This window comes from Epinephelus lanceolatus, chromosome 5 (genome assembly GCF_041903045.1).
Source record: "Epinephelus lanceolatus isolate andai-2023 chromosome 5, ASM4190304v1, whole genome shotgun sequence".
Taxonomy (NCBI): domain Eukaryota; kingdom Metazoa; phylum Chordata; class Actinopteri; order Perciformes; family Serranidae; genus Epinephelus; species Epinephelus lanceolatus.
Genome location: NC_135738.1, coordinates 9,110,840 through 9,135,618, shown reverse-complemented (window position 1 = coordinate 9,135,618; position 24,779 = coordinate 9,110,840). Strand labels below are relative to the sequence as shown.

At 44.9% G+C, this 24,779-nt stretch overlaps 1 protein-coding gene across 2 annotated transcripts; it reads right to left on the bottom strand.

The window, feature by feature from the left end:
- Positions 1-1,270: 1,270 nt before the first annotated feature.
- Positions 1,271-23,232, bottom strand: zfc3h1 (zinc finger C3H1-type containing). Of its 2 annotated transcripts, none has more exons than XM_033634939.2 (35): positions 22,522-23,232; positions 20,717-21,151; positions 19,644-19,855; positions 18,040-18,496; positions 17,580-17,809; positions 17,049-17,172; positions 16,564-16,661; positions 16,114-16,305; positions 15,726-15,887; positions 14,852-14,989; positions 14,626-14,744; positions 14,399-14,548; positions 14,060-14,234; positions 13,089-13,217; positions 9,773-10,417; positions 9,333-9,442; positions 8,610-8,741; positions 8,380-8,501; positions 8,200-8,301; positions 7,988-8,119; positions 7,502-7,679; positions 6,873-7,059; positions 6,420-6,608; positions 5,898-6,135; positions 5,664-5,769; positions 5,278-5,476; positions 5,089-5,183; positions 4,886-4,990; positions 4,542-4,646; positions 4,177-4,336; positions 3,980-4,080; positions 3,713-3,814; positions 3,542-3,581; positions 3,230-3,292; positions 1,271-2,077 (listed from the first exon to the last, which is right to left on the bottom strand). In XM_033634939.2, the coding sequence occupies exons 1-35, from the start codon at positions 23,081-23,083 to the stop codon at positions 1,940-1,942; spliced, it is 6,432 nt and encodes a 2,143-aa protein (XP_033490830.2). In that variant the 5' UTR covers positions 23,084-23,232; the 3' UTR covers positions 1,271-1,939. The 2 variants fall into 2 exon arrangements, with proteins under 2 accessions (XP_033490830.2, XP_033490831.2); XM_033634940.2 differs by having other exon boundaries at positions 17,598-17,809.
- Positions 23,233-24,779: the final 1,547 nt, after the last annotated feature.

Sequence of the window (24,779 nt, the reverse complement as noted above, 5' to 3'; positions counted from 1 at the left end):
AGAAAATAGTGTCAGCACTATAGATGCAGCAAGATATGTCAGTGCATGTCACAGCCGGAGAGACAACCAACACAACAACATATAACAGCATCAAAGCTGTTTCTTTATTGATCCTAAAACATCAATTACTTATATACACACAGATTAGTTTGGTCTTGCGCAGTGGTTTCCAACTGATGGGTCATGGTCCAAAAGTGGGTCACAGGCCCATTCTGAATGGACCTCAAGTGACTCGCAAATGTGTGGTTTGTAAAACAAAACAACACACTTTACATTTAAGTGCAGTGAATGTCCAGCACAGAGCTTTTATTTTGAAGTGCAATTACCTGCTTTAGATTGAGTGACTAATGGACTGCTACTTGACAGACAGCAAACTTCACTATTTCACTACAAATATACGTCTATAACACTTTTAACTGTTGAATATTGGTATCTATTTCAAATGTGAAATTTGTTTTCAAAAAAAGACTAACATACAAACAAGCAGATGGACAGAAAAAAATATTTACAAATAATGAAAAGCATTATGAAAAGCAATTGTCAGTGTATACTTTGATTTACAAATTCAAAAAGGAATGGAAGTATTAACTTATTAAAACCCACCCCTTTTTCATGAGTAATTGAGTGAAATAAAACAGCTTCCTTATATAAATAAACTTATACCTAAGACTTTTCTAAATATACCATTGTTAATTTGTTTAATTTTGTCACACAAAAATAACCAATGTATATGTTAAAAGTTCATGGTTTTATCCACAAACACAGCTGCTCCTCCTCCAGCTTCGTTTTGTCCATTTATGTACCTGTGTTCATAACCAGCCAGCTCAAAGTCCATCCCTTTTTCCATGTTGACCCACGTAGATATAGCAATTATGTTGAATAGTAGTGAAAATTGATTTAAATATTCTTTGATGTTATTGAAATTTGCATACAGGCTTCTGCTGTTAAAGTGGATAATTGATTATTTAAATCTGACTTGATGTTGTGGTTATACTATTCATAAATGAAGTAACAGCAGTTATTGTTGACTGTTACTGTCAATATGATGCCCTCTAAAAAAAAAAAGGCAGCACCCACTATGACATTAAACGTGTCAGATTATTATACACTATAATATTCTTTAATCTTTTTTAACGGTGTAGTTTTTTCATGTGATGTCAGAGGCACAGTTGTAACATCTAACTTGACATGTGACATTTCAAAGAGAAAACGATTAATGTGTGAACTGAAGGAATAATTTAAGACACAATAAAAACTCCAGAGACGTGTCTTTAATCTTTAGAAAATAATTTAATAACATTTGAATGCAACATATAAAAAACAACAGTGGAAGGACTCCTCTCCTCTCTAATACTCTTGAATCATTATCATGTGGTAGAAGTCTGACAAAAAGAAAACATGGTGGTGCGGCAGAGTCCTGCAGCGGATCAGTCTCTGGGGCTCAGAATGTCTCTCAGACGGACGAAGCCAAATGGAAAAGATTCAGTTTGATCGCGTTAACAAAAGAAAAGTCTTGTGTTTCCTCAGGAGACAAAGAAAAGACAACGTGCAGATGTTGCAGCATCACTACAGGAGGGAAAACTTCCTTTAAAAACACACACAGGGGGTCAAACACCACAGTGAGATGTCCCCTCCCCCACCTCCCCACCCCACCCTCAGGTAAAACCAAATCAAAAGGGAGGAAATGAATCCAAATGAAAAGTGACAGAAACAAAACAGGGAGGACATGAATCAAAGAGAATGTCACTCAGCAGCAGGTCGATACTTACGTCCATGATGTCATATAAGCAGCTCCAGACATGGTGTCCCCGAGGAGGTGTGTGTGGGGGGGGGGGGGGGGGGGGGGGGGGGACGGGGCGTCTGTCTTACCTCGTCTGATCTGTCTGCTCTCACTTTATCATCTACATCACTGTGTTTATTTATTGTGTTTGAGTTTGAGTCACTGATGTTCAGTGTGCTCTGCACACGTCTCTACACTGAGCGGCTCACTGAGACTCACTCCCACCTGCTGACACCTGTCCACCAGCGTCCTCAGTCTGTCTGAGCTCCGTCCTTCGGCCGCTTCAAACAGTAGGCGCTGCACAGGGGGACAGACAGGGAGAGGGAGGGGTGGGGGCACAGAGAGAAGGGGGAGGACAGAGAGAGAGAGAGAGAGAGAGAGAGAGAGAGAGAGAGAGAGGACACAGGGAAAGAGGGGGACGCAGAGGGAAGAGGGGATAGACACACACATGGGGGGGGGGGGGGGGGGGGCAAAGAAAGATAGGGGACAGACACAAAGATGGGGACAAGCACAGAGAATGGGAGAGGGGGCACACAGAGAAAGAGGGGGACAGACAGGAAGAGAGGGGACACAGCAAGAGAGCCAGGGAGAGAGGAAGGACAAAGAGGGACAGAGAGAGAGAGTAAGGGGATAGACACACGCATGAAAGGGGGACAAAGAAAGACAGGGGACAGACACAAAGACAGGGGTACATGGAGAGAAAGGGGACAAGCACAGAGAATGGGCGGACAGAGAGGAAGAAGGGGGGCACAGACAGAGATGGGGCAAAGAGAGAAAGAGGGGGGACACAGATGGAGAGGAAGGCGACGGACAGACGGAGAGAGGGGGGAGAACAAAGAGAGACAGAAGGACAGAAAGAGAGGGGAGATGAACAGGAAGAGAGGAGAGGGACACAGAGGGACAATAGAACACAGAAAGAGGGGGACAGAGACACAGAGAGAGGTGGGAGAGACAGAGAGATTGAAGAGAGGGGGACACAGGGAGAGTGGGGACAGACAGAGAGAGAGAGGGGTGAGGACGGGGGAGGGCAGCAGGTGAACATGCATGTATACAGGTGAGGTGCAAAGAACATGAAGGCCTCGTCACACGTGTCACTTCCTGTGTCTCATGTGAAGATTAAAAAAATTCAGAGTAAAGGAAAATAAACAAATGTGTTTGTGTTTGTCAACCTGAGGCACAACTAAAGATGTGCCTCCAAAAGGCTTTCTGTGTGTTTGGAACCTTAAACTGGTGAGTCCCTACAGGCGGGACGTGATGAACTGATCTGAGTTCAGGAGGAGAAACATGAGCTTCAGTCTGCTGACAGTTGCACAATGTTTATGATACACTCTGCACAGATTTAAGACTCAATCTGTCTCCACACAGGAGCTAGATCCACCTTTAGACACAGGAAGTGACCGTGTGTGTGTGTGTGTGTGTGTGTGTGTGTGTGTGAAGGGGGTGTATTACATGTTTCCAGAGGGCAGCACACAGTGGAAGGGTTTGGAGAGCCTGCTGATACAGAAGTCGAACCTACAATAGAAACACAGTGACATGAAAGAGAAAGAAACAGCAGACGTCGGAGCATCGAGTCAGTTCACAAACAAACAAACAAATACACAGACAAACAAACACAGTGTGAGAAGTCAGAGGTTTTGTCCTGTTGAAACACATAAAAACTTTCTATAAAACCTGCAGGGAAGAAACAACATCATCATCAGACACGTCCAGCCAAACTTCACTTTCATGAGGTTTTCACAGCAGTCTGTCGGACTGACTCACCTCAGATGGCTCCTTCAGCTCCCTCTCCACTGATATCGCTCTGAGAGAAACAGCACACACACTCTATCAGCTCCTCAAGGCTTTGTCATCATCGTCATCATCACACACGCATTCTGTCTGCCGGTTTCACTGTTACACTGAACTCATCTGTTTTTTGTGTGTTTCACTCACATGTTCCAGTAGGTCAAACACTTGGGAGCAAGACTGCTCAGCATCCTGACCTGGAACTTCAGGTGTTCAATGTTCCCGTCCTGCCACTCCTGATACAGCAACCTGTGGAGCAACACAGCAACTCAGGAAGCAACAACAACGACAACACATCAGTAAACCACCAGCCTGTATACTGGGACAGCTGGACTGGTTTCTTGGTGTTAGACGGCAGAGTGTTGACCTGCTGTTACAGACTGTGTGTGTGTGTGTGTGTGTGTGTGTGTGTACCTCAGGCCCAGTTCAGTGTTGTTGGGCATGGCATATCTTAATCTCTCCAGAACAAGTGCATGCTGGGACTGCGGCAGACAGCTCAGGTAGAGCATCACCACCTGAAGAGCCAATCAGCACAGAGCATTTACATCTTTAACAGGTCAACTGTCTCATGGTACAGACAGACAGACAGACAGACAAGACAGGTGTCTCACCTTGTTGTGGAAGCTGTAGCAGCTCCAGAACTCTGCCGGGTTGAAGGGAACCTCCAGTCGAGATGGGACGGTGCTGAGACAGCGGTAGACCAGATCTGAGAACAGTTTGGACTGACTGTTGGACGGACCTTGGACCTGCTGACTGCTGAACACCAGGTAACTGAGGACAGAGACACAGCGAGACATCACAGGTGATTCAACACCAGGTGACTGAGGACTGACACGCAGCGAGACGTCACAGGGGTGATTGACAGGGGAGACAAAGCAGGTTCAAAGCTAGAAAATGTTTAAGTGACAGAAACTGGACCCTTAGCTGTAACAGCAGGTCAAAACTGAACATGAAACCATCAACAGGTGACACTCACTCCATCCAGAGTTTGTGAAGCTCCTCCAGTTTCATGGCTGAGCCCAGCGCTCTCTCGAAGGCGTCCACCGTGTCATCCACAGAGCCGTGCAGCCACTGCCAGCGACTGAAGCAACAAACAAAAACAATTCAACATATCATAATAACATTATTTAACATGTCATTTACAGACTGCAACTAATACAGAAGATTCTGTTCTGTAGATTTATATTAAAAAACAAAAAAAGGTTTTCAGTCAGATTTAAAGCAGCTGTGAAAAGTCTGGAACAAAATCCTCCCTCACATGTCTGCTGTATACCTCCTGATCAATCAAGATGATTCAATAATAAGAAGATGAAGACCCACCAGTGGATGAGGTGGAGGTATGGCATCTGTTCACTGAGCTGCTCCTGAAGCTCCCTGATGACGGGACCTCTCAGCAGCCCCTCAGTGGGGAAACCAAGGATATGTCTGATTGGAGGAAAACACCAGACTGTAACTCCTCTACAGTCCTCGTTGTGTTCAACATTCATATCTATTAAATATAAACATCATCACAGTTCACACACCTCAGAACGTCCACGGGTTTCCTCTGACTCTGCTGGTCCTCACACAGCGACAGGATGAACACTCGAAACAGAGGAGCGATGGCACTTGACTTCTCCTGTCACACATTTACACAACACTCTTCTCAGTCATGCTGTCTGTAAAGATCTCCATGGCAACAGCAACATGTGACAGTGACCAGCTGAGCTCACCTGAGCCATGAGGAACTTGCAGGAATGGTAGAAGACCTCCGCGTTGTTGGGACACTCTGCCAGAGCCTGCAGCCACATGTTGACCGCCTGATTTTCATCTCCCCTCCTGATGTGGAGCTCAGCCAGAGCGTCTCTCATAGCGCACGACTCGGGACAAGACTCCAGCAGAGACTCGCACAGAGCCACGCCCTCGTCCAACCTCAAGGGACACAACATAAACATAAAGATGGCACCAATTTTGTCCAATCACTGCCAACTTACTGCAAATTTGATTATTTAAAATGTGTAAACTCTCATTTCATCGTAGAGCTGCGTGCAGCACGTTGATTCATTCACTCCCCCTCTCTCTTACACCTTGTGCAGATGTAAGAAAGTGATGAGCTTACCTGTCCAGCAGCTTGTTGAGGAAGATGAGGTTGGTGTGGAGAGGAAGGCAGGCCAGCATCCTCTCACTCTGAGACAGAGACTCATCGCTGCACTGATGGATGGCGTCTGACAGGGAACCGTCACACATTTATCATCATTAATATCATATCAATAAAACAGCTCAATGTTGTCATTAACAAATGACACTACACACACCACAGTTCTGTTTGTGATTTACGACATCACAGTTGTACCTTGGAAGAGAGCGATGAGGATGTGGAGCGGCGTGCTGATGTCCTGTGGCGTCCTCCAGGGCAGCAGGAAGGACTCTCTGCTGACCAGTCTGGAGGGGCCGGACTCTGCCGGGTCGAACAGGCTCAACGGCAGCCGGTCGAACTCTGTCAGGTGGATGTAGGAGAGCCAGAGCAGTGCCCGGTCGCTGGCCGTCAGGTGCTCAGCGATGCTCCTTTCGTGGGCCGACTTCAACGCATTCTGCACACAAACACAAACCGTCTTTAGTTTTTAATTTTAGTGGTCATTTAACTGCTCTGTGCTTTGGTTTGTGGTAGTGCACCCCTGAATGAAAGACCTCCACAGCTAAAGAGAAATCTTCATCTCACACATACGGAGTTAAAGCGCCACATTCAGAGTTCATATAAATTGTTGAAGGTTTCTTCCTCTCAATAACTGTGTACAGACTCACAGCTGATGCAGAAACAGAGCTACAGCCTATCGGCGCACCGTTTTTGTGTGTCTAGTCTGGGGTGATGCATCACCTGGAGAATAGCTAGGGCGCTCTCCATGCGGCCTGTAAACAGGTTGAGGTTGACTCTGTAAAGCAGAGCCTCCATCAGCTGGAAGGACAGCTTGTCTGTGACACCAGAAGAAGCTTCAGAGAGGAGGAACTGCAGCAGACGATCACATACGTAGTCCTTCCCCTCGAACGAGCTCTCCAGGTTTAAATACTGTCAGAGGAAAACATCAACACATAAACAGCTGCGAACTGCACACAGACCAGCTTTGTTTCACTTTCAGATCAGATTCTTTGGCAAACAGTAAACCATGAGCATAAGACCTGTAAAACTTTAAGTAATGAGTCTTGGTTGTGCAAACACGGATTTACATACATGAAACTGTCAGCTATGTAATGTCTGCAGCTGCTAATAAAAAACTCACTAGTGAAATATTCACAGTCAACACGCTATCGAGCCGTGATCCTGGGGACTTACTTTCCACCACACTAGGTAGTGGGGCGCGTGCTCCACAGCCATCTCACACATCTCCTGCACCTCCTCCCTGCTGCCCCGCCTGGAGAACAGCGACAGATAGTGGCTCCACACCTCCGGGTCATCACAGTTAGTCTCCAGAGAGCGAGACAACGTGTTCAGGGCGGCTTCTAAACACTCTGCTGCAGACCTGCACAAGAACATCATACTGTCAACTACAGGAGTGTTCCTGATGTATTAGAATCCAAACATACAAATTTAAAATACACATTTGTTTAGTCAAACAGCAGGAAAGCTGTAGCATCACACACAAATACCGTCATATTCTGTACACCCAGATGAAATATCAGAAAGGTACCACCACAACTTAACGCCACATACGTTCAGATTCACCAAAGTCACACATAACACAAACTGGCTGACCTAGGTAGCTCCTGTGTTCTGACAGGTAAAATTCAAAAGCTCTTAACTGTCCTCTTCAGTTGTTATTATTATCACTCCAACCTACGTCACTGCTTTTTACGAACAGCTGAGTGGGTGTTTCCATTTGAAAAACCCTGAAAGAGGCAGATGAGTCAACCTTTGAAGCAGTTAAGATGAGGTGATGAAGCAGCAGCTGGTGTGTGACCTACGTTTCATTCTGACTGAGGTATTTGAAGGCTAATTTGATCCACAGCTGAGTGTCACAGGGACTCTCCAGGACACTGCTCTCCAGGTTTGATATGTCGTCCGTCTCACTGACAAAATAACGTTTGTCCTCTGATGTGACGCAAACGTCCAGAGCAGACATGTTGGTCCTGGAGACGCCATCTGGACACAAAGACAGACAGGCAGCTGATGTTAATACGGTATAACATATATAATTTCAAGTTATAGTGACAGCCTGCGTTTGAAGTGTGTCTATGAAATACAAATTTAAAGCACCAACTTTAATCTGGAGACCAACAAACACGACATGACTGGAGGACACGTTTGTTTTTTCTCCGTCCGGCTTCACTTACAACAGTCTGTGACTCTGAGCGTCTCATCAATGGGATCACTTTCATGACTTCATAATCACGTTCATTAAAGCTCTCGTTCTCTGAGGAAACAACCTGAAAGCTGTTCCTCTTCCTCACCAAGTCTCCCTGGCGGCGTCATCTCTCCTCCTGCAGACTCGTCCTCGCTGTCATCCTCTGGCCTGAAACTGCTCTGCGCAGACGGCTTCGGCCTCCACGTCCTCGTGTCTTTACAGGTGGTGAATGGAGGGACTGAAGGAGGACACAGAGGTCAGAGGACAGGACACACTTTCTCTGATGATGATGACGATGAAAGTTAAAAGTTCACTCACCGTGTCGTTTGCTTTCGTTGACCTTGCTGACGAGGAGGACGGCCTTCTGGTCGACCCCCATGCGGTCTTTGTTCGTGCCAAACAGCTTCTTCATGTACTTTTCTACAGAAGCACAGAGAACAAATGAATCAAGTGTCCACGACTGTCTGAGACACACTAACGTATTACTGTGAGGCCAACCTGTGGCGACACTGATGTCCTCGTCTGAGCTGGTCTCAGAACAGCCGATCAGAGACAGATTGTATGACAGGATGTCCTGGAAAAGTTGGTTTCCAGTCAAAGTGCAGTTCCTCATGTGCTGCCTGCAGTGCACAAAGACAAATACACAGATATATGTATATCATAAAACCATAAAGGACACAGTAATATCAATAATAATGACAATAATGATAATAATGATATGTTTTCACCATCTGCAGTCGTCGTCGTTGCAGGTTCCTGTGAGATCAAAGCGACAGAAACACTTTTTTGGTTCGATGGTGTTGCTATATGTGACGGAGCTCAGAGACAACTTCTCCTTGGTCCTGTAATACGGACTGAACCTGAGACACACACAGGATAGACATTATACAAAACAGGCAAAACAAAGGCACAAAACATGTGGATTTAGGGTGGCTGTAACTGAAACTATAAACACTGCACAAACATACAAACTTTGCACAGAATAAGCCTTAGTTTTAATTCCCCCGTCATCCCAGTCACACATCCCCATGACTATTAAGTTTACACTTGTGAACTTCAAATGTGTCATACTAATCTTCTACTTCTAGTAGTCTGTAAAAATATGAAGACATATACATGGGCTGCCCTTACAGATTTGTGTGTATCATAGCAGGCTGGACTGTGACTTCCTCTCTACTTCCGTATATTTTTATTGCAGCTGTTTGTTTTCTTTTATCAATTTTATTGTTTCTATTAATACGGAGGCCCAGAAGGTCACACTGGGATGTTTTGGTTTCAGGCTGAGCTGTGTTATGATGCAGTATTATCTATCATCAGCACAGTGTCAGTGGGTGACTGCTTAAGTGACAACTCTGAGTTGCCCTATATAATGTAATGTAATACAATATAAAACTATGCAATACAATATAATATAATAAAATATAACATCACACGATATGATGTAAATGTACCTGTATGACCTGAAGACCAACAGAGGGCTGTGATATGACCCAAAGGGAACAGGCTTCAGCTCAGAGCTCCCTGATTGGTTCGTTACTGTGTCGACCTCCATGGCGACCACCTGCACAGAGACGGAGAGATCATGTAAACACAGTGAGACATATCTACATGAAAACTTCAGATTATTTTAACACTTTGTTTCAAATATAGAAACTAAAATATGATGTGACAATAAAAACACTGAAACTGCATCTATAAAAACACCATCATGACATCTGTTTGGACTCAAGTCTGACCTCACGACCTCCTGCAGAAGCCACCAGACCACGTTTAAGACTTTTTTCAAACTTAACTGAACTCTGTGCTTTTCAGGACTTTCCCACACCTGTAGACATCCTCACAGATCAAATAAACTGTTTTAGGAAAAGCTGTTTAAAGTTGTGCTAGTCACCTTTTTATTGGCGGGGTTGTGGACATGTCCACCCACTCTCTGCAGCTCCCTCTGCAACAGCTCTCCCAGTCGGGGCTGCTGCTGGTACCTCAGCTTCAGAGCCTCCATGTCCTGCCCTGCAAACACCTCTGCAGGCAGCGTGCAGCTGGCTGACATCTTGGCGGAGGTCTGGGCAGAGGTTTTGGCAGGTTTGGAGCTGGTTTCTTTCGCTGGAGGGGAGCTCAGCTGCTCCAGGTGGGGTTTGGTGAAGGAGCAGCTGGACTGACGGAGGGAGTTTCGGCGGCTTCCTCTTGCAGTAGGTGCCGATTCTGACTCATGATCATCGGCCTCTGTGACGTCTTCGCTGTCCAGGGTGAGTTTGTCCTGGGTGAGGTCGTGCAGGGAGGGCTGGGGCAGAGAGAAGGGGGTGGAGGGAGGTGGGATCTGGGTCTGACGCTCAGGAGGGGTGGAGGCTCGTAGCAGTGGCTCCACAGGCAGCTCTAATGTCAACCCTTTGTTGTGTAGAGCCTGAGCCTCCTTCAGCTTCTGGATCTTCAGGGCGTACTCTGACTCCAGCTGCTGCAACCGCTGCTTCTGAGCGATCAGCTCCGCAAAGTGGCGTTCCGATCCACGAGGAGCTCCGTCCAGACGCTGCAGCTTATTGGGCTGAGAGGGGAAAAAGAGACATTAGTGTCCACACGCCTTTCTGAATTTAGAGCTGACAAAGACACCTGGTGTGACTAATTCAAACACTGTTTTCTGTTCATGTAAACAGAACAACAATTGTACAACAATAACTCTGCCGGACTACAAACTGCAGCATCATTTCATATACTGTCTGTAATCACTCAGATCAAATTGTTTTTTAAATGCAGTTTCACTGCTCAGAAAGTTCATGTGATCATACATGAAGGTTACCCTGAAGACTTTTTGTTAACACATAATTTCAGTGTTCGTACAGGCACATATTTGTCTTTGTTCAGTAAATATTGAAATGATCTTAATACATCTTTGACTTCATGTGTGGGAGCTGTAGATTTGAATCCACACATCAGCTACCTGCTCAGGTAAACTTGAGATTTTTATGAAGTCATGTTAGTAGGCTGTTAAACGAGTTAAGCTAACGTAAGCTGACTGTGCATTCACTCCATCAACTGCTCAATGAGGCTAAAGCTAACAGTCGATTATAGAAATAAGTGTTTAAACTAACGAGTCAAGAACACCTAAAACGCCATTTACCCTTGTCACTGACCAAACACCACAGCAAGGTAATAACAGACAGGTATAATAACAGACAGGTACACAGCAACTAACGCTAACGTGTTATTAACGCAGAGAACTAACGTTAGCTAACTGCGCGTTTACTCCATCAGCTGCTCAGTGAGGCTAAAGCTAACTGTCGAATATAGAAATAATACGTGTTTAAATAAACGAGTTATGAAGACCTAAACCGCCATTTACCTTTGTTGCTGATCAACACCTCAGCAAGGTAATAACAGACAGGTGACGTTATAATAACAGACAGGTATACAGCAGCTAACGCTACTCGTTAGCAGAGAACCAATGTTATCAAACTATACGTTAGCACCGAGCTAACGTTACCGGGTTATATCTAACGGCGGCTCGCTGTAACTTATTACCGTTTAAATGTGCCGTTAACACATCAGTTACGGTCACGATAATCTCCTCTCGGGGTCAGCCGGTGGAACAACAGGCTGTCCGGTAACGGTAACGTTAGTAAATGTTCCGTTATTATTCCGTTATTATTAGGGGTGAGAGCCAGTGGCTAACAGGTGTGAGAGCCAGATGCTAACAGGTTGAGAGCCAGTGGCTAACAGGTTGAGAGCCAGTGGCTAACAGGCGTGAGAGCCAGATGCGAACAGGTGTGAGAGCCAGTGGCTAACAGGTGTGAGAGCCAGTGGCTAACAGGTTGAGAGCCAGTGGCTAACAGGTGTGAGAGCCAGATGCTAACAGGTGTGAGAGCCAGATGCTAACAGGTTGAGAGCCAGTGGCTAACAGGTGTGAGAGCCAGTGGCTAACAGGTGTGAGAGCCAGTGGCTAACAGGTGTGAGAGCCAGAGGCTAACAGGTTTAGAGCCAGTGGCTAACAGGTGTGAGAGCCAGTGGCTAACAGGTGTGAGAGCCAGAGGCTAACAGGTGTGAGAGCCAGATGCTAACAGGTTGAGAGCCAGTGGCTAACAGGTGTGAGAGCCAGTGGCTAACAGGTGTGAGAGCCAGATGCTAACAGGTTGAGAGCCAGTGGCTAACAGGTGTGAGAGCCAGATGCTAACAGGTTGAGAGCCAGATGCTAACAGATTGAGAGCCAGTGGCTAACAGGTTGAGAGCCAGATGCTAACAGGTGTGAGAGCCAGTGGCTAACAGGTTGAGAGCCAGTGGCTAACAGGTGTGAGAGCCAGATGCTAACAGGTTGAGAGCCAGTGGCTAACAGGTATGAGAGCCAGTGGCTAACAGGTGTGAGTGCCAGATGCGAACAGGTTGAGAGCCAGTGGCTAACAGGTTGAGAGCCAGATGCTAACAGGTTGAGAGCCAGTGGCTAACAGGGTGAGAGCCAGTGGCTAACAGGTTGAGAGCCAGTGGCTAACAGGTTTAGGGCCAGTGGCTAACGGGTGAGAGCCAGATGCTAACAGGTTTAGAGCCAGTGGCTAACAGGGTGAGAGCCAGATGCTAACAGGTTGAGAGCCAGATGCTAATAGGGTGAGAGCCAGTGGCTAACAGGGGTGAGAGCCAGAGGCTAACAGGGTGAGAGCCAGTGGCTAACAGGGGTGAGAGCCAGATGCTAACAGGTTGAGAGCCAGATGCTAACAGGGTGAGAGCCAGTGGCTAACAGGGTGAGAGCCAGTGGCTAACAGGGGTGAGAGCCAGATGCTAACAGGTTGAGAGCCAGGTGCTAACAGGGGTGAGAGCCAGAGGCTAACAGGTGTCTCTCAGTCAGGTGTGAAATGACTCCTGAGACATCACAGATACATCATGAGGTATAAATCAGCATTTTTCAATAAAACAGTCTTTACTTACAAGTCATTTCACAAAGAAATCAGGTCAAAGACTAATATGGTGCTGCCTGATCCCTGAGCTCAAAGACAAGTTTATTATGGACCCAGTCAGAGTTTGTTCCTTTAGATCGAGTCCCTCACTGTCTCCAGAGAGGATGAAGCTGTTGTGATCATCATTCCCTTTGCATAAACAGCAGCATGTAAATGTTATTGTGTCACTGAGCTGTAGTTCTTCATCTCTGCCTGCCTCATTATTGAAACAACACTCAGTCAGAGAGCTGCAAAGTAACACCATCAGTCTAACTTTAAAATCAGTGTTCTTCTCACCAGAGTCTGGCTGGAATCTGTTCTGCGTTTTGGTCCTCTGCCTGCAGCCAGCTGAGCCTCAGTCAGCTCCTTCTCCAACCGTGCAGCCACAGACTTCTTTATGGACACCCGATGTTCAACACGATGCACCTGCACAGGAGGAGGAGGATGTCAGGTGGGATATGAACAAGCAGGACTCAAGTACCAGTACAGATGTGTTTGTAAAGTTTCCTCACAACAGCAACATGTTTGGTTCAGAGCTTCATCTCAACGTGTCCACAGGTCAAAGGCATTGATATCAGTAACTACATATAATCAGTGTTGGTGCAAATGTCAGAAAAAACAAATAATGTGGAGAATGTCTTTCATATTTCTTTGATTTTAATTTCCCATCACGCTCTCTTGTTATTTCCAGTGTGCATTTTGTCTGTGTTATTGGCATTCATTCAAGTTTGCACGTGCTGATAATCTGAGGAGGTCAACACTGTTGCACCGCTTTATGTTGTTATCACTAATGACTACACCAGGGGCACGGTCACACATGAGCTAAATTAACATTGGTAAATATTTGCCTGCCATTCACTTCCATTCAATGCCAGCAGAGCAGCAAATAAAGCATTTCCTTCCAGTGGCAAAGCAAATTCTCATCTTCATATCACAGAGTTCAACTCTGACCGGCAAAGTCGCAGCCTAACCAACAGCAATGATGTATGTGTGGAGGAGACAGGGATTGTTGCTGTGTTTAACCAGATAATATTGTATGAGAAAAGGAAAATGCTCCACAGGAGAGATACTGCCTGGCTGGCACTGAGTCAGGAGACAGGCAATGCAAGAAAATGGAAAATGTACCAATAATATCATAGCTAGCTAGCTAACACTGGCTAGAAGGGCTAGCGTTAGTTTATATTTCAGTCCAGACCTGTATTGATTATGTGATATGAACTATTTCTAACAGTATAAGTTCACAGCTCAGACTGTGAGGCCACTCCCACCTGCTCCTGCAGCTTCTTCAGCAGCGTCTTGTTGGCACTGACGATCTTCTCTGACGCCTGCAGCTGCTCTCTCAGTTTGGACACTTTGGTCTCAGCAGCCTTCAGAGACTCTCTCTTCTTAAGCTCCTGGTGGAGCAGCTGTCTGAGGATGGCCTCGTCTCGCTGCAGCAGCTCCCTGAGACACACATGGAGAGACTATGATTTAACATTGTTACCTGACAACAAACAGGTTAATTTACAGACCAGCATGAAGCAGCATTAGACTGATTGTTCCAGAGCCACAGTGATATTGATCTCTACCATGCTGATCACCTGGTCGCCCTGTGATGAAGCTCTCACCTGTGTTTGCTGAGTTTCTGCTCTGCTTCAGACACTTTCAGCTCTGTGGAGGACTTCACTGATGGATCCAGCACAGATTCAGAGACAGCAGGAGAGCCGGAGCCACGAGGACTCGGACTGTGATCCTTCAGCATCTTCTGCTTCTCCCGGCTGCAAAGAAAAGGTTAAACATCTGACATGTTCCCACAGCAAAATGTGATGCTGTCTCTGGTTGGTGTTGTATTTACCTGGCGATTTCCTCTTTGAGCAGGCGGTACTCTGCTCTCTTAGCTTCAGGTAAAGCCTCTGGAGTTCTGAGTGGGTTGTTCTCCTTCTCAGAGCCCGACGCTGCTTTAGGCTTCGCTGCCTGGACCACACACAGACAGCAAAACTAGGGTCAGTGATTAGTTATCCACACGTGATACACAATAGTGTTTGTGAGAGCCACATGCAGCAGCAGAGAGTGGGACTGACCTCCACTGTTCTCCGGGCCTCCTTGATCATGAACTCCAGTCCTCCAAACGCTGACTGAGAGGAGCTGCAGGCATCCATGTCTGAGTCACTGTCATCAGAGTCTTTGAGAGAAACCACCACTGACTTGTGTCGAGGCAGCTGGAGGGGGAAACACAGCCAGGTGAGACACTGATCATCATCATCATTAATGATAGGAATGGATGAGCCTGAGGTCTCTGTAAAGTTGGATTTATACTTGTCCACCAGCTCTATGCAGAGCCTTCGCCGTAGCCTATGTTGTTGTGAGCATTTATACTTTGTGTGGTGGTGTGTCTGTGTCTCAAAACACACCCAAAACACACTTTAAACATGGATTAGTAGAGACAATATCAAACACAAATCAGCTTCACTATAACTCTCAGCATTCACAGACAAAGCATTTGTCTTTTGCTGGACACATTTTCCCCACAAATACAACATGCTAACATTAATAGCACAAGCCTATGGCATTTTACAGTGTATAAATTAGCCTAGCGACCAGCAGAGATTTCCTCTACTCATAGGAAGCCAGGATAAATCACACACAAGACTTAAAATGCTATTTTTATGGAGACTTAATTGTCTTCACAATTTATTGTTTCTGATCTGTGAAATTAAACTAAATCAAAGCTTTGTTTCCACTGAGGGAAATGGTTTCAGTTTACAGAAATAGACAGGAGGTCTGCATCTCTGTGACACGCAGTTGCATTTCTGGGGAGGTGCACATCAGGCTACCCTGTAACTTAATAGGTATGGCGTCGATCCAACGCAGAAGTATAAATCCCATATAAGTCTATGAATGAACACTCTGTGTGTGTGACTGTGGTAACTGAATATGAGAGTGTGAGGCTGTTACCATCAGCGGAGCTCTGGCAGCGTGATGTCCTCTACTGAACTTGTTGCTTCTTGACTGAGTGACGGTGTTCAGACTGACAGTGCTCAGGTTGCCTCTGATTGGCTGCTGCATGCCTGCAGCCAGCGGACAGCTGGGAGACGGAGGACCGCTGGAGGTCTTCTCCTGCAGAGAGAGAGGAAACACATCATGGACTTAGCAGAGGTATGAATGCACTGTGATCTGTATTTATCAAAACAGAACATCAGTCCTGACTGACTGAAGACTGCTGGTGTGTTTTACTTCATTTCATCGGCTGTGTGAATGGACTTCAGGCTGTCAAACACTGACTGACTCTGAAATACTGATCAGGCTGATGGAGTAACACCAGCAGCAGCAGCAGCACAATCACCTCTGTGGCTGTCACTCTCTTGTTGGCCATCGACATCAGACAGGTCTCTCTGAGTAGCATCTCCTCCTCCTCTTCCTCATCAGCAAAGGGAGGTTTGGGAGGAGGCTCTGGCTCGTCTGGTGGAGGGGGGAGAGGTGGAGGTGGAGGAGGAACACCGGACAATATGGGGGAGAGGAACGGCTGAGAGAAATCCTGACAGAGAGAGAGAGAGAGAGAGAGAGAGAGAGAGAGAGAGAGAGAGAGAGAGAGAGATTGTTCAAAGAGGGGCAATCAGACAGCAGTGTCAGGTAAGGGACATTTATGTCAGCACTTTTAAACACTGGCAGTTTGTGACTATTCCTAAAAGTAAAAAAAAAGCATATTTTCTATTTATACAGGAGAGAAGTGAACAACTGCAGTGTCACTTATTTGGAGCTCAGTGACATCACAGAGATGAAGCAGAGAGCGTACCGGTCCAAACTGAAGAGCGTCGCCGACGTACAGAGACATGGGAGGGAAACACACTGCATCGTCTGCAATCAGCGGGTTGTTGTGTGTCGGAGACGAGACTGAAACAACAAACAGGAAGAGCTTTTTTATAGATTATAATGTAAACAGGAAGTCTGAACAGCTGTGTTGTGTAGACTTATGATGAAGAGGACATGTGAACCTGCTCTCCACACAGTACTCATGTGACAGTGAATGAATGACATATTATTGATCTGTATATTTAAGTATATTTAGTAGTAAAGTTACTACTATATTGCTATTACTATTACAAATAGTTTCTACAACTTGTAAATGATGTGAGCAGCACAGTAGTATCTGATAAACCATAAATGTTTCTGACACATCGAATAAACAACTGCAGCTCCTGATTTGCGACATGAAGCTGATCATTTCTTTGGAGAACAGTCACCAGACAGACAGTCACAAGACCTCGAGACTCTTCTCACCTGGTGATCCCGTCTCACTGTCCGTGTCCATGGCAACCTCATCGTAGTTGTCGTATTGGTAGAGGTTCCCAGAGGCATCCAGTCCCTGTTTACCTGCACTTTTCCTGTGTTCTCCATCTCTGGACTGAACAACACAAACACACAGCCTGTCACTCTTCTTATGTGGTGTTTCTTACAACTGAGAGCACACGAAGAAGAAACTTATGGACCAGTAACTCTTTAAAGGTTCAGTGTGTTTGATTTAGGGGAATATATTGGCAGATATGGAATATAAGAAGTATGTTTTCTTTAGTGTATAATCACCTGAATATGAGAAGAGCCGATAACTTGGTTCCTGGTAAAAACCTCCTGACAATGAAAGCTATACATATATATATCTTATGACAAGGAGAAGTTTCAGCTTGTTGCAGTCTGCAGTCCTCACAGCCATTAAATCCTCCTAAATCTTACACACTGGACCTTTAAATTGAGAAACTAACAGGCAGAATATTGATGTGTACTTGTCTCTGAGACTGAGGCGATAACACTGACCAGTTTGTGCCGTCTCACCTGGCTGCGCGTCCTCGTCTTCCCTCCCACCAGCTTCATGAAGCGGTTGTACTGCTCGTCCTGATTGGACAGATCCCGGATTCGTCGGATCTCGTCTTCTCGTTTTCGTCGCTCCTCCTCTTCCTGTCGACGTTTCTCCTCCTGCTCTCTTTGCTGCTGCAGCTTCCACGTCCTCAGCTGTTGTTTCCTGAACGCTTGCTTCGCCGCTGAGCCTGAGACACAATGTTTTTATTATTACTATTAGTCATGTTTCCACTGTGTCCATGGTTGCTGGTGAAGCCGTAGTCTGCGTGCAGGACTCAGGACACAGCCTATGCAGCAGCTATTATCTACATTAAGTTATAATAACTACCTTGACCATGTGTTAAGTATTGTATTATATACAGTAGCCTGGCCTGGTTGCAGATGTGAGCATGTGACTGCAGGTTTGGACCCGTCTCACCTGGGCTGATCATCTTCTTGGCTGCGTGAGGTTTCCCTGGAGCTCGCCCTCTCTCCGGCGGAGCTTTGGGTCCAGGTTTAGGACTGGCTTTGGGCCTGTCTCTCTCCTGAGGCCGCTCTCTGTCTCTGTCTGCAGCTCTGGACCCACTCTTAGTTCTGTCCCGCTCCCTTTCCAGAGGTTTGGACCTGGTTCTGCTCCTGTCTGCAGTAGCAGCGGCGGCAGCAGCAGCAGCTGCAGCAGTGGAGGCAGACCTGGTGGTGACTCTCTGCCTGCTCAGAGGAGCAGCAGCTCCAGAGCTGGAGCTCTTCTCCTGAACCGCTTTTGTGATCCGGTCTTTGCTCTTCTTCATCACCTGCTGCTCCTTCTGCTGCCACTTCTTACTGGCCGACTGCAGAGCGAGGAGGCGCAGCTGCAGCTCTGACAGCTCCTCCTCCTCCACTCGCACCACTGGCTGCTCCTAAAACACATTCAAATACAGAGTTTCAGAGATTCATTACATATTAAAAATATTCTTTATAATTAAAGAACATATTTTGGTATATTTCAGCCAGGTGCAGATCCCTGAGCAGTCAACTCCCTGTGTTTACTTTGAGTTACAAACAAGAGTGAGAAAATGGAGCAGCTCGTTCTCATTTCTCTGAATCTCTACAGCAGAGTGACACAGCAGACCTTTAAAGGGACAGTTCATATTTTTTAAAGTGGGGTTGTATGAGGTACTTATCCACAGACAGTATATTACCAACAGTAGATGTCTGTCGGCACACCCCTGGTTTGGTGAAGCAGGCAGGAGCCCAACACAAGAGCTAAGGGATGTGCTGCTGGGACAGGGGGCAGCAGCATTGTAGTCCTTATACTTATTATCAGTTCAAGTGCGCGCTACATCGAGAGTATTTTCACTGCTTTACTTTACAGCCAGGCAGTGACTTCCTATGGGGAAATGAAGTCGTCAGGTCGCTTTCTTCAAAGCCAGAATCCATTGAGAAAACAGTGATTTAACATAGCTGAACACAGGAGCTATTAGTCTACCACTACCTCAACCACTTAGTTTGTTTGTGTTATTGTGTGACTTTGGTGTTGTAAAGGGTGAGTTTAGACTTACCAAAGTCACACAATGACACTAACTAAGTAACTGCTCAAGGTAGCAGTAGACCAGCAGCTCACGTGTTGAGCAATTACGGTTTTTGTCAACAGAGTCTGATGGGTCTGATGAAAGCAAAAATGGGCTGCTAATCGCCCTCCACAGCAGTACATTGCTTAGCTTCCATGTCAGACTACAGCCTGTTTCTCCAAACTGGGTGCTATGAATTAGTACCCCATATAATCCCACTTCCAAAATTCTGAACTATTCCTTTAATAACAGCTGTGATCTCTGAGATACAATTAAGAGCTCACAGTTATACCCAGGACACTCATAAATGTTTCACCTCTTAAAAAATAACTTTTCAAATGTGTTTGCTGCTTCACAAAATCATTAAAGATGAAGAAAACTAGAAGCTGCCACACCAACTATCTCAACTATGTAATTCCTTGTGCGTTTCCTTCCAGTAACACAAATATCACCTCCTCCTTTTTCTGCTCCTCCTCCTCCTCCTCCTCCTCCTCACCTTGTCTATCATGACAACAGAGTCCTCGCTGGAGGTCGATGATCTCCGACTCGAACACGTCAGCTTAGTTTCCTCCTTATCGTTTTTAAGCATTTCCTCTCCACTGCACTCAGACGTCTCCGTCTTTTTCTTCGTGCCCTCTGACTCTTCTTCAGCTTTTTGTTCCGTTTCTGCTCCATCTTGTGTCATTCTTTCTTCTCCTTCTTCACCACCTGATGACGCACACAGGAAGTGAAACCACACTTATTATTTGAGCTTCAACAGTTCACTTTAAATACAGATTTTTTAAATTATAACTTTCAATTTGTGATTGCTCTCTTATTTAACTTTGTGTCTGTGAGAATCTGTTTGTGATGCCTGAGAATTATCTGACATTAAAACTACAGCAGTAAATCATCACAGCTGAGCAGCTTGAAAAGTGACACACATGGCTCATCAAATACCACAAATTCATTGGATGTTAATCAACTTATCGACTCTTTTCTCTTCTTTTGGTTACTGATTATTTCTCTGATTGTTTGGTCGATCAAATCTCAGATCATAGTGACAAACAGACAAAATGTCACTTCTGTCTGAACTTGTTTAACATGTCAACAATTTGTTTAAGTTGCTGCACATGACTTTCTGGCTTCAAATATTTATTCTTTGGAGACTTTGACACTGAACGAACACTTTCCATCTTACACATATGTTGTAACTACTCCTGTTCTACTCGATCTCTTTCTAATGCACCAATCTAAGGTGCCAATGGGATGGCGTTTCACTGGAGTGAAAAAAAAATGAGTGTCAAAGATCTCAGAGGTAAATATAATAAGATATTCTGACTGTTTTATTTTCCCAAGAAGGATTATTCTAACTTCCATTCAACTTTTAAATGGGAAAATGTTAATATTCATTTAAGATGTAAAAATAAAGCTGTTGTATGATGTCTTCATTATTTAATAATTTTTAGTAAGCTTGATTTTTTTCAGTAATATATCCATGCCATGAACTGGGAGGTTCTTGTGAGTTGGTATGGATCGACCCATGTGACAAATAAAACTGACTGACTGATTAACTGATTGACTGCTCACCCTCATCCTCAGCGTGGCTTCCTCCCTCCTGCTCCACCCACTTCTTCTTCAGCTCCTGCAGACTGACAGGAGGAGGGAGTTTCTGACGGAGTGGTTTAATGTTGAACGCCTGGAACACTTTCTTCTCTGATGCTTCCTCTGCTGCTGCTACTGCTGCTGCTGCTGCAGCCTGAGCTGGATCAGGTACTGGTTCAGATACTGTTTCAGGTACTGGTTTGGTCTCTGTGATACTGGCAGTGTGGTCTGGGGTCTGGTCTCTGGCGGGGGACACTTTGGGCTCCAGAGCCATCGTCTCCTCTTTGCGGATGCACTCCAGCTCCAGCTGGATCTGCTTATACTTGGAGAGTAAGTCCTCGAAGGACTCGTCAACACTGTTCTCTGGTTTGGAAACACTGTGAGCAGCTTTCCTTCCCTGGTTCCTCCCCTGCTGCTTCTCTGAGGCCTCGCATTAAGGAAAGATTATCTGAACATCTTTTTTCAACGCTTTCATTGATGTCACATTCAGTTTGCAGTCACAGAGGAAACAGAAAATATTCATTAGTGATCTTCCTGAAAAAAAGACTCAAATGATTAATCCATTATCAAGATTACTGATGTTATTTCAACAGAAACAGTTTCATAGTAAAACCTTTGGCTGTTACAAAGACACATGGATCCTGTTTAGGGACTGTTTGTTACTTTATAATGGGGGAGGGGGTGGTGCAAAACGGGGGAGGCATGTCAAGTAATTTTTTAAGCACTGGGAAGCTTGTGTTTTATATTTTGGCCAAGGAAAGGGTCATACAATTTTAAATGGTTGTATTTTGTGTTAATTCTAAATACCCTCTGAACCCCTAAACATGCCAGCAGGTTAGGAAGGTTTGTTTTCTTTAAAAATTGCCAAAATCACATTTTTCATCACAGCATGAAACTGTGAAAACAGAAATTAACAATCAAGTTTTGATGGTCCTTGAACATGTCGTGCATAACGAACACTTCTGTCAGGAAACATAACCAAATCAAAGCTTAAAATAGCAATATTTCATTAAAAAAATCACTTCATCTACATGTGTCATCATACAGTTTACAACCAAGGCCTTTTTAATTCAACTCCAGGGTTTCTATTCAACTTCTGTCCGCCATGTCAAGCTGCTGATCTTATTCTAGCTGGCCTGTTGTGTACAGTTTATTTGGGAAAATTGTCACTGTTCACATGTTGCTAATGTCAGCTGTGTGTGAGCTGTGTGTGAGCTGTAATGAGCGCGTACCCGGAATACATTTTGTTGCTTTTGTGTTGAAGCACAGGTGGCTGTCATGCACCATTATTCTGCTGAAGTGCACTCACAGCTTGTGTGATCATGATGCAATGTGTAGGGAGGATTTGCATTTTGCTGAAGAAGTTTCCTGTTTGTTCTAGTGATTAGTCTCTCACTCCCTCAGTGCCGTTTGCTCGTTGTGCTGGCTTAAATTCCAACATTTGGTGTAAATAATAAAAATGTTTAGGGCCTACTTAGGGTGGGGGATAAGATTAAAGGAACAAAACAATAACAGTCACACCCCAGCAACTCCTCTCCTTGTATAAATAAAGAACAGTCCCTTGATGTTACAGAGAATCAGTAAGAAGGCAACCTTTGTACTTTTATATAAGATTTTAAATGCAGTACTTTAAATAGAAACAGCATTAATATGGAAGGTTTATAATTATGACATTAATGTCTCTGGTTGTGTCTCATCAAACATTAAACAGTCTGGCCTGTAATCAGATAATTCAATCACTGTGTGTTTATGTTGTGGTAAATCAATTAGCACACTGAATGAGAGGATACGTTTTCTCATGGGAGAGTCTTTCTTGTTACCGTGGCTCTCTCCGGGCCCGTAACGACCGGGGGGACCTCTGGTGTTACCACCGCCCCGGTTGCCACGGTTCCAGCCCCCGCGTCCACCGTTCGGCATGGCTCGGTGCCTGAACCGGCCCAGGGCGCCGTGGCTCCGTTCCCAGAAGCTGGTCCTCGGGCTCGGCTCGCCGTGAGGACCGAGCCCCGGGGGCAGCAGCAGCGGAGGAGGCGGCGGAGTGGACGGAGCCGGAGGCCGGTCGGGCCCGCTCGGCCCGCACTGCTGCCGGTGGCTCGGGGGGAACGGGCCGTGTCCGTGAGGTCCGCGGTTGTACGGCATCATGAGGCGAAAGTCTGGCGGCTGGTGACCCAGGTGTGGCGGCATGTCGTGCGGGTGTTGGCGAGGTTTCCGTGTCCGTGGAGGAGCGCCGCGGCCGGGCCTGCTACCATCCCCCCGCCGGAGTGGCACACTTTCCTCGGTTTCATCATCGCAGATCTCTCCGTCCTCCAGCTCGCCCTCCTCTCTGGGAGAACCGCTCCTCGTGTTTAGATCCATCTTTTAATAATGTCCAATGTGACCAGCGAGCTGCCGGCTGTAAACTCACCGGGCTGAAACCGTTAGATTCATGTTTCACCGGACACACAGTCGGTCCGTTCTGACGGTTAGCTAACAGCTAGCTTCTTCTCTGCTGCTCTCACCCAACTCTCACGATACACCACGAGACTGACGAGAAAGGAAGCTGCCCATATAAGGAGAAGTGACTCATTATTCCCAATGTGGGAAAGTTTATGCACAGTAATAAAATAATAAAACTAGAATCTTAAATGTTATATTATATTATATTATATTATATTATATAGATTTCTTTCAGGGAGTTCCTTCAATTTTTTTCACAAATATTAATAATATATTTCTCATTATACATCCAGGATATTACCCTGCCAATCACTATATGGAGGGTTTTTTTTTTTCATTTTGTTCTCACGGCAACAAGATGGTCATGATCTTTAATGACTTTATATGACTATGGGAAAATGTGGTTTTTGGTTTCTTCTTTAAGTAAAGACATTTGATAATGATGTGGGCATTTTAGCTATGAATAAAACTTTTTTGAAGGATGTTGAGCAAATGTGAAACTACAACAAAAATAACGGTGAATAACGGTTTTACAGTATTTTTGTCTAGTGTGATATACCCCTAGCTCTGTTCATACTGTTCTTTTGTTTCATCTTAAAAAAAGAGGAGAAAGACCAGTCTGAGTTTTAATTTAGAGGTACTTGGTCTTTACTTGTATATTTTTTTTTACTGTTGCTTTGTACTTCTACTCCACTACATCTCAGGGGAAAATATTGTACTTTTTACTGCACTACCTTTATCTGACAGCTTTAGTTTCTTTACAGATTCAGAATATCTATACAAATATAATCAATTATAAATATTTTAATATATATAATATAATAAACTACCCAGCAATATAAAAAGTCATTAAAATGTGCCTCACCTTTACCAGCTGCAACATTTAAGTGATAAACAAATAAACACATCAATGATTATAATACAATAATATTAATCTGCAGAATGAGTACTTTTAGTTTTGGTACTTTATTTTGATGCAAATTTTACACTTTCACTTATATAAGATTTTGACTGCCGGTCTTTTACATGTAGTATTTCTGTACTGTGGTACTTCAATATGGCGTCTGAGTACTTCTTCCACCCCTGCTGTTTTAATCAAGGATGTTTGACTGGTGAGGGATCTGTCATTGCACTTTCAGTCAGTCTGTCAAAACAACTGCTGCAAAACTATTTCTCTCAGGATAACAAGGATTTATGTTATGTTATGTTATGTTATCTAATCTAATCTTATCTTACCTTATCTTATCTTATCATAAGAGCAAAGAGTTGTTTTCTTCTCTATGGCTTTATTTTAGAAGCAGAAAAAGACGTTTCTGGCACAGCTCCACCTTCCATGGTGCATGAAGTAGAGAAAAAGTAGGTAAGAGCTAAAACACTTGTAGTGTGCAAAACAACTTTATTATTAGACCAACATGTTTCAGCTTGTGGCCTTCAAGATAACCCCGGTGAATAATAAGAGATATAGAAGAGCAGACAAGCTAAATTAATAAAACAGCTAAAAACTTCACAAGAGGCACTAAAGATAAAATTACAGTAGTGCTTAATATGTATGCAAACAAACAGAGTCCACCAGAATAATGTATAATGTGATTAAGTAATGATATTCACTGTTGAT